Source organism: Varroa jacobsoni, unplaced genomic scaffold (genome assembly GCF_002532875.2).
Source record: "Varroa jacobsoni isolate VJ856 unplaced genomic scaffold, vjacob_1.0 scaffold_784, whole genome shotgun sequence".
Classification (NCBI taxonomy): domain Eukaryota; kingdom Metazoa; phylum Arthropoda; class Arachnida; order Mesostigmata; family Varroidae; genus Varroa; species Varroa jacobsoni.
This window is the reverse complement of record NW_019213686.1, coordinates 144266-153706: the sequence shown is the minus strand read 5'-3', so window position 1 is coordinate 153706 and position 9441 is coordinate 144266. Positions and strand designations below refer to the sequence as shown.

General features: G+C 44.7%; 1 protein-coding gene across 2 annotated transcripts in view; it reads right to left on the bottom strand.

Moving 5' to 3' along the window:
* Positions 1-1989: 1989 nt before the first annotated feature.
* Positions 1990-9441, bottom strand: part of LOC111263712 (core alpha-(1,3)-fucosyltransferase) — a 56322-nt gene continuing 48870 nt past the window's right edge. For both annotated transcript variants that reach the window (XM_022839059.2, XM_022839057.2), the window contains exons 3-4: positions 7653-7878; positions 1990-4400 (exon numbers count right to left, since the gene is read on the bottom strand). In XM_022839059.2, coding sequence (XP_022694794.1) covers positions 3545-4400; positions 7653-7878 — 1082 coding nt within the window. In that variant the 3' untranslated portion in view covers positions 1990-3544. The remainder of the gene's footprint in view (positions 4401-7652; positions 7879-9441) is intronic.

Sequence of the window (9441 nt, the reverse complement as noted above, 5' to 3'; positions counted from 1 at the left end):
TGCGAGAAAGACCTTACATTTATTAGATACCATGATGTTAAGACTAACCAAAAGGTTAGGCTCACTGATGATTTCCCGTAATTTCATTCCTCTTTTTCAGCAGTCAGAGTATCTTGAAAACGAACGTCCAAAAATAAGTTATCGGCCACCGTAGATCCATACTGCAAGTTTGCGACGTCCTACTTGGTTGTTGTGCAATGGAATGAACGAGAAACTCTCTTCTGGCCTGGTTACGACACTCAGCAACATATACAGCGAACGAAAAACAGAATTATAAACAGCCGACAATGGGCGTACACATGATAGGGACGGCTCATCACCAAAAAATTGGCGCAAACTGAGAATCTAATTGAGAAAAGTTGAAGCTGCTGCAGTACTGTTACCTTTACTGCGTGCGCCACGGCCTCAGCTCTCAACGTAATTCAGAGCGCCTAACGAGGGCTCCAGCAAATAGCTGCCGAGAGAAGAACGATTGTGATCGACTGCCATCAACGCTACATTGAAACTAGGTTGCTATTTAGAGAAAAGTAAATCTGGGATAAAAACGAACAGATAGGATAAAAAGCAAAGAGAACGTGGCACGGCCTGAGAGTAGAGCACACGGTCCACGATCAAGCAGAACTTGTTTTGAGTATCGCAGAGAACTAAGGCTGCTTAGATTATCTCGCAAATCGTTGGCTGCATTTGTTAGCAACAATTCGGCTATCGACCCCGTGGAAACAGATAGCAAAAACAACGCTACAAGAATCATATAAGAATAACCGAACAAAATAAGCACTCGATATTGATATAAAGTGTAGGCGGCGGCCGGAGGAATGAGCACACTACTACAATAGGAGACGACAGGCAAAAGCTACTAAGAGGGAAAAATTTTCAACTGAATCCCTGAGACACACCTGGACATTCTCAAATAGATGTTCGTTACTGCCAGCAGCTTAACTTCTGACGATAAAGCTCTTTACCGCCGAAGAGTCGCGAATCTTGTGCGCTCATTAGTGCTCTCTGTGTTTCTAGTTTTACATCTAGTATCACCACTAGGTATTCCGTCAGGCAGTCGGCTGGACCCCAGTTCGTCCAAGGAAGATTATCGTTCTCGAAAAAAAACGCCCGACGCGTTCATCCAAATGTTCAGGCGAGCCTTAGCACGTGGCTAGCTGAATGGTCTCTGTATTTCGTGCCACTGTCTAGATCTATGATTTAAATAGCAAAGAAGTAGCTGAATAAAGTGAGGGGACGAAATATAGGGGACACAAGGGAAAAGAAGGCGAAGGGAATTCTGAAAGTGATTGGTTCAGCGCCTTGCGTTGAAACGCAGTAAAACATAAGGGGAAAGGGAAATCGACCTTTGAAGAAAGGGGTAATGCGGAAAGGACGAGAAACAGGAAAGCACCAAGCTAGGAGAACAATCCAGCTCGGCATGGAATCACATCAGCGATGTCACATGACACGCAATGACGGAATAAATGAGAAAGCAGCAGAAATTAAAGAGAAGTTTAATTCGGGATTTTATGGGGAGTTATCTCCATGCAGTCACGCTTCTTGTTGACGTCGTCCTGACTTCTGCTCCCATCCTTGGTTGTCTCTGTTCGAACTCGCGACACGATACCTCCTTTATGGAAAACAACTTTTGCGAGTTGGGACAGAAGCCGTCTCCTAATTTCATGATCCTGTTTTTACCAGTCTGCAAAAAACTTGAAGAACTGAGTCACCTAGAAGAACTAGTCATTACCTTACTGTTCCCGTGGTCAGCCGTCTCTGGAGTCCTATGTTGGTGATAGACAGAATCGGTAGTTCTCAAGTTAGGGGTTAGATGCATACTCTTCATTCATGTGCGAAGCTGTGCATTTGCTGCTATGTATACAATGAAGCGGATGTAAGCTAAGACAATCGAGGTAGTAGACTGAATGGGTAACAGTATCAGAAGTCGACTTATTATTGACACTACGAGGGAGGCAACTAGTAATTTAGCTAAGGGACAAGACAAGCAGCTTTGAACATAGCTTGAAACTAAAATGAAACAGATCAAGGTCGTATTTATTGTACATAAAGAGAAACAGAGGCAAGCCGGGATTTGTATTTCGTTCATCTGAGAAGCGTCGCCTTACTTCTTCTGCTCTCGTCTTATGCGCCACTTTAAGGTGCAATAGCCAGCACTTACTGAAACGAAGCGCCGGTAGAAGTTACTATTTAGAAACGGATTTCCCCAAATAGACTCTTTTTGATCGTCCTCTTGAGCAGATTCATTTAGAGCGTAACTTGTAAAAATAAAAAACGTACACATGTCTGTATCCTAATAATAATCCATCAGAACATTTCTAACATCTTTACACATACACTGTACGAAAACAGCATTTTTTTTTTGCACCTAGCTATTTCACTGTATCTTTTCGTCTGTTCGTTGTTTTATCGGAGAGAAAAATACATGGTTAACCTATTCGCTTTAGCTAACTGTTTTCTGCTGTTGATGGTACATAAGTCAGCTTGCTACTTTTTATATTCTGCTTAGATTTCTACCTAATCTTTCATATCACAAAATACGGACCGCTGTGTCAGACCACAACAGGCGCCGACGAGTCGTAAGGGGTGCCTGCAAGCAACAGCCAACCCGTTCGTCCATGTTTGGCCTCAAAACTTTTCTAGGGTCCTTTATACAATAGTATAAACAGATGTGATCTATAGCGCAACGGAATTGACGCTTCCACAGTTAACCCACGCCGTTATGGAAGCGTCTCAAATCTGGTATTGATCTGTATAGATGGTTGATCCACAACAATATCAATGCGCGGCCGAGATATTAATTCCGTCGCCTAGTTTTGTAAGGTCTTGCTTCTGTTTTTGCTAATGTTTTATGCTATAGAATGCTATGCGCCATAATTACTATGATAACTGTACATGCGGTAAACCGCATCCAAATTTCCAGGTTATCAATTTCTATCTCTGTTGTTATTAATAATTTCATTCAGGGTTGCATCTTCCATTTGGCCGACGATATGACTTGGCCAGGACTGATAATTATGCGAAAACTACCTAACAGTCATCTAATCTCCGCCGAAAGTCTAGAAGACTTTCGGCGGAGATAACAGTTGCAATGTTCGGGCTCATGCGTTAGGATCCTCGACGCGTCCGGAGTTACACAGCGTCCTCTGTTCAAACTGTTCCTCGACGCGTCCGGAGTTACACAGCGTCCTCTGTTCAAACTGTTCCTCGACGCGTCCGGAGTTACACAGCGTCCTCTGTTCAAACTGTTCCTCGACGCGTCCGGAGTTACACAGCGTCCTCTGTTCAAACTGTTCCTCGACGCGTCCGGAGTTACACAGCGTCCTCTGTTCAAACTGTACTGAATCAGATTAACACCTTTCCTGCTCCTCGAAGTCCGTCATAGTAATAGCAGTAACGAGTAGTACCTCTTGATCTTTCTTTTTCGCTTTTAGAGGCGTTATTCACGGTCGGCAGATCATTGCCATTGATCGGATCAATTTGCTTTGGCCTGCCAAGGGTCAATATTAAATTAGAAAAACAATTTAATAATGATGATGATAATTATCTATAGAAATTTATAGGCCGGCTCCCGGCCGGCTTGTTTCGGTTCGGGCTTCCACGTGTGTGACGTGCACACATCCGAGTCCGCCCACCAGGCATGAATGTCTGGATAGACCTTTCTGGGAACATCGTCGTGCAGCATGGCGCATAGCCTGCAGAAAAAAAACGTATTGATCAATTCGCCGCGCCGTCGACTCTGCAGGTAACTCTCCCATCGTTCTCGATCATGGCTAATTTCGCTAAGATATTCCGCCAGTTCTTTCGGTGAGCTGAAGTCGTCGACGTGGATGAACGAATTCGCCGGCGCGACTCTCGTGTACTCGCTTTTACGGGCGCCCATCACAACCGGCACAATACTATGGTTGAGTCCATTGACGAAGAACTTTTCTGTGATGTAATCTTTGCAGTTGGAATTCTCAAACGCTAGGTAGAATTTGTACGTCGTGTCAAGCATCTTGAAGCAGCTCTTGTTGTATCGAGGACAATTTTTATTGCCGCACGCCCCGAACACATCGACGCCTATGTAGGTGCCGAGTTTGCGGGCGAACTGCAGCCGGCCATTGCGCGCATTGCAGTTGGACACGAACCACGCAACGTCTTTAGTCCGTTTGTCAAAATCGCTGCCCTGGTTATTACCTGCAATATCTTGTGGCGATTCCTCCGTAGAGGGGTCCTCCGTGACGTCCGGGTACGGGACCCATTTCTCGTACGGGGCGACAAGGTCGCTATCGTGTCGGTATGTTGCCGTCCAGTTGAACACCGAACCGAGGTCCCGGAAGCCCGGCGTGTGCATGGGGCACTCCAACAGATAGAGGATATACACCTGATCAGGATGTCGTCTGCCTGGCGGAGGTATATACCTGCAACGACAACAATAACAAGAGAAAAAAAGAACCGTTCGAACACTAAGTCTAAAAATGAAAGGATAAGGAGAGAAACGCTGTTGGAAAAAAGCGTTTCTTTGTGTTTTCTCTGATTATTGGCTGTAATAAGAGCAACTGAACTCGAGTGAGAGACGACGCACAATTGGTGGAATAACAATTTATAGACAAACAGGGCCATGTGAACACCCACACCCTCATATCTGTTTGTAAGCTACGACTGGAGTAAGTTCGCAATATCGTCTGGAGTGGTCAGAGGGAAGATGAAAGAGACACGTATGGTTAGCAATTAAGTTGGCACAAATTATCTAACAGCAGAGAGTAGAGGCCGATACAGCACATTAACTAGCTTTCTCGGTTCTGTGCGAGTTGGCAGTAACACGAAGAAAGCGTTCTGTAGCCGAAATGAATAAACAAACAAACAAATAAGACAACTTAGTACCGCGAGCAACAAACCTGTAAGCAACCGCTTGCGGACAAACCCTATCGTATGAACGAAGCTCGTCTTAAACCCGGTCCTTCACTTACTCTTCTTGAAAGAGTAATAACCACCATCTCTGGCTGAATGGACCTATGAGGCCGTAAGGGTCCGTCCAGGTTATGGTCAAGGGTAGAGTAGAACCACACCTTTTTTAGTTCACTTATTATATGCATATGTTTATACACATTCAAACCTTACTCCATGGATGACGGTAGTGGAAAACAGTGGCTGAGGACGGAGACAACGGCGTCTCGACGATGCGGACAGCGCCTATTAGCCCGTATGGATGGCTAGCATTTGAAGCATAATAGGTCAGATAAAGCTAGAATGAAAGCTATAAGCTCAAATAAACTAACAATCTACAAACTCATCTTCACGTTGATGTTTTGCGTTGTTAGTAATCGACTATGGTTAATAACGCGTGCCGAAGTAGGGAAGCGGGAAATCCCTCTATTGATCTTTCTGGACGGAATGCACAATACGCTGAATCTAATTTGAACTAGAGAACGCGTTATAATAATATTATTATCTAGCACTGCTACATCTTCACCACCTCTTAATCACCCAAACAATATAGTCAGCCGTTGCAGACTGACGCAAGCTGGCGTTATGTTCATACTTTTACAGAAAAGGACCAGTGTGCATAAATGAACGAAGACCCCGCTTCAAATATCCTTTGCAAACACACGCCCAGCAGGGCAACGCGAAACAGTAAGTATTCATTAACCGAATGGCCGGTTGTCTCCTGCCGTTTGCCTCGTTTAGCCAGCCTTGTTTCTCCGTAAAGCTGGTGGTTGTTCCTTTCGGGTTCGCGTTTCTCTCGCCCCGACCGCAGCCCACGTTGCTCCTGCTCGTGTAAAACCAGCCATTGCTGCGATTCGGCTAAGAAAACGCGATCGCCCAAGTTACTGACGTTAACCTCGCGTTAGTCATCATGACTTTTAATCCAGCAGTCGCTTGTCAATGAAATAGATTTCGCGTTCTACTTCGTCTTAGATAAAACTTAGTGCTATGGTTTGATGCGGACCTTAGTTCATTCGGAGGGGGGGGGGGTCGTATTCAAGGCGTTTACTCGGTCCGGTTTACCAAATACCGGTACGCAAACCGGCCTAACCTAACGCACTCCTTTAGGAAAGGTCACAGCTACCCATATATTCCTAGCCCTTTGCAGCCTGTACATTACCTGCAGAACCAGCAGCATCTGCAGTATGAGGTAAAGCAATATCAGTGGTAACAGCAGTGGCATTCTCATAACGAACTGAGTAAACCAAACGAACCCTAACCAAGGCCACGGAGGATCCAGTCGCATGCTATGTCCTAATGCATTGATCATCGAAAGCGAAAAGGGAGGGAAGAGGTAAAGTTGGCGTTTGTAGCGGGCCCGCCCAGCTCCAAGCGTCTACCACGAGACCAACGTGAGGTGAATATACGGCAAATTCTTGCAACCTAACCTTGCAGCCATGATAGTCTTGGATTTTCTATGCTAGTTCAGCTATAGAAAACCAGACGTATACACACGGTTTAAACGGGGGGTGCCAGCCGTCTGCTCAACAAAAGTACGTTGTACGTAGAATTCGAAATATTTATAATAATGCTTCTAACAAAGCTCCTGTCGACGCTGACGATTGACTATTTCCGCACTCATTGGGTCTGTACAGCCGACAGAGCGACAACTATTCTCTATAGCCACGGTTATGCTATTATCAACGGGTTGCGGGCGTAGGCTCGCTCGCTGACCTCATCTACGACGCAGGTATCCATAGAAGTAGGGGTTCGCGTTTTCAGCATTATGTCCTTTTTTTAGTACGTTGAAGTATTCAGATTTCGTGCGGCGCGATTAGACCGGGTCTTACAATCTCCGGTACAGAGATTACGTCATTCGCCTATTAACCGAACGAACATAGAAGTGGCCTAGACACAGTTTGTTTCTTGCTGAAAAAAAGTCAGTTATCTGAACCGACCTTTAACGGCAGTAAAACCGGGCGTCAAAGTAACGAATAAATAACGGAACAGGTACTTATAGATCAGGTCTGATAGATTAACACGTCGAAAGGCCTTGCAGCGACTGTCATATAATAGATATATAGCAACGTCGGTACCTTTCGCGCTCATACCTGAAATGGGTTGTAAATCAATTTTTGTCGACCGAAAAAAATTTCGTCGGCCACTACAAACTTGGTTACCTCTTACGAGCGACTTTACCTCTTACGAGCGACTGTGTGAGTATTAACGGCGATGCTAGGCGGTTGGGCGGATGATCAAAAAGTGCTCATTCCGCCATTGTCAAACGAAAAGTTCAGACACATTAATTATATTGCTATGTCGTGCACGTAGACAGCTTAGCATACACAAGTACACGTTTTCTATAGGGAAATGTAAAACACGAAAATTATAAATAATCGGTGATATGATTACTGCTTTACGATAAGCGCATTAAGACCCCACCTCGCAAAAACCATAGCGGTTGTAAGCGACGCTTTGAACAACCTATTGAGGAGCTGTTTGTATGGACACAGTATAGTGTCTATTGAATAATATGAAACTAGCCGGAACAGAAACGTACCTTTGCCTGTGTATTTTGGTCGGCAGTTTTATCAATGCAAATAAAGGTATCGACCAATGAAGTTGACCTTTTTGAACGAAACGTGGACTGATGAGATGAGATTTCTACGGTACTGAAAAAGCTTAACGCAGCGGTAAACTCACAGTTAATAAGCTTCTATAATAACATTATGTGAGATTGTGCTTACCGGTCCTTAAAGAGGAGCGCATGGGCCTCCTCGGCGTTGTCCGTAACGGCGCATCTATTAACTGGACAGTTGTCCCTTAGGAAAAGGCTTTGCCCCAACGGAAGCCCACCCCAAGAGCTACGCTGTAGAAATATTTTCTTCAGCGGACCAGAAGAATTGAGAGGCATAAACATCAACTGCTCCACAATGCGATCGCTGTCTGGATTTTCATGTGGCCATAGGTTGCCTACAAATAGGAACATCTATTAGTTAGCTGTTAAAGGGCGGTATGAAAGGCAACAAAGTACACATGATTTGAAGGACATGCACATTGTTGCGTTAGATTTGTTTCTACTAAAATGTGTATGGTGTAATGTGTATGTAAATCCATATGTAAAACGAGCTCGTTAATTTTTTTTACGATTTACCTAATGAAATGTTCTGTCACAAAAAATCGACCATAAAATGTTCCTATGTAAATCTGTTTAAAAAGTATCGCCCCGGCCATAGCACCAGCAGTTCGTGCCCCTGACAAATGTGCCCGTAGTACCACCAACTGGATACATCCTGTTCGCCGTGATTAAATCCTTTCTTCTTTTTCTGTTTTCATTTTCATTTCTAGCGCTGCCCTATTACATTAGCAGGCCGTTAGCCGGTCCTATTCAGATATTTGCGGTCTTCATTTGTCATAAGCCATGCTGTCTAAAGGCACGTGCCCGCCCCATTCAACCTGCATCTATACTTTCGCTTCTCTTTTCGCTAGCCTCCACTTCTCGCCATAATAATATTGTCCAAAAAACGGGAGTCACCGCAGTTGCGCATTGCGGACTTTACCATCGACGAGATCAAGGCGGTTGTTTCCTAACTTATGTGACGCCAGCACTCAACGATCACTTCGCCTTGCATATTCTCTGGGGTTCTTAATCGTCTGCGAGATGCTTGCATGGCACCTTCGTCCCCATGCCCACATTTCTGCAGTGGCTAAAGACGCCTTTGAGTGCACATAGGGCAATTTTCGAATTTGCTGGGATTTGTGTGGTGTTTTCGGAAATTCGCGGGTACACGGGTTTTGTCGCCTCCTACACTTGGTTACGACAGACAGACTCAAATCTTCTCTCGGAATCGGAATCTCAATGAAAGAGGAATAAATAAAGCTTAGTTTATTGTGTATAAGGGGGATGTCTTTCGCTAGAATTTGTGCTTGCTTTTTGTCCGCTTTCCCGGTGGAGCAGAACGGGTATTTTGCGCCCCGAGAGGCCACCAGCCTCTGCTGTTACTCATCTTTCGTCATACTTATGCTCACTAGAAGAACCCCGAATACAGAGATAAAGATGAGAGACGAAAAAACCCAAAAAGTTCCCTAGCCTCTGTACATGGGGTACTCCACACATATCTTGCCTTGCTGCCGCAGTTAAGACTATACGATTTCGAACCTACACCGACGGCTGCGACTTCTACGTTCTTCTCGGATTATACACGCGCGTCATGGGCTCATAGAAAAGCTTCCTCGCTGGAGTTAATTAAGTGGCTTGCAAACGTAGCCCTAAATTAACGAGAAAATGTATCAAGGTGAGCCGTCTTGCCTGGCCGTTACCGGACAGATTAGTTTACCCGTAAGGATATTTAAGACAGAACAAGTTAGCACTGACTTCTTGTCAAAACCCTGTAATATATACACATATAGCTGAATATAAAAAAACATACGTTGGCCTCTGAAACAATCTGTCTCGAATTGTTGTGGACACTCAATCTGATGCGAACAACATATTGACGCAACTTACGCAAGCTACTACCACGTCAAAACAGCGGC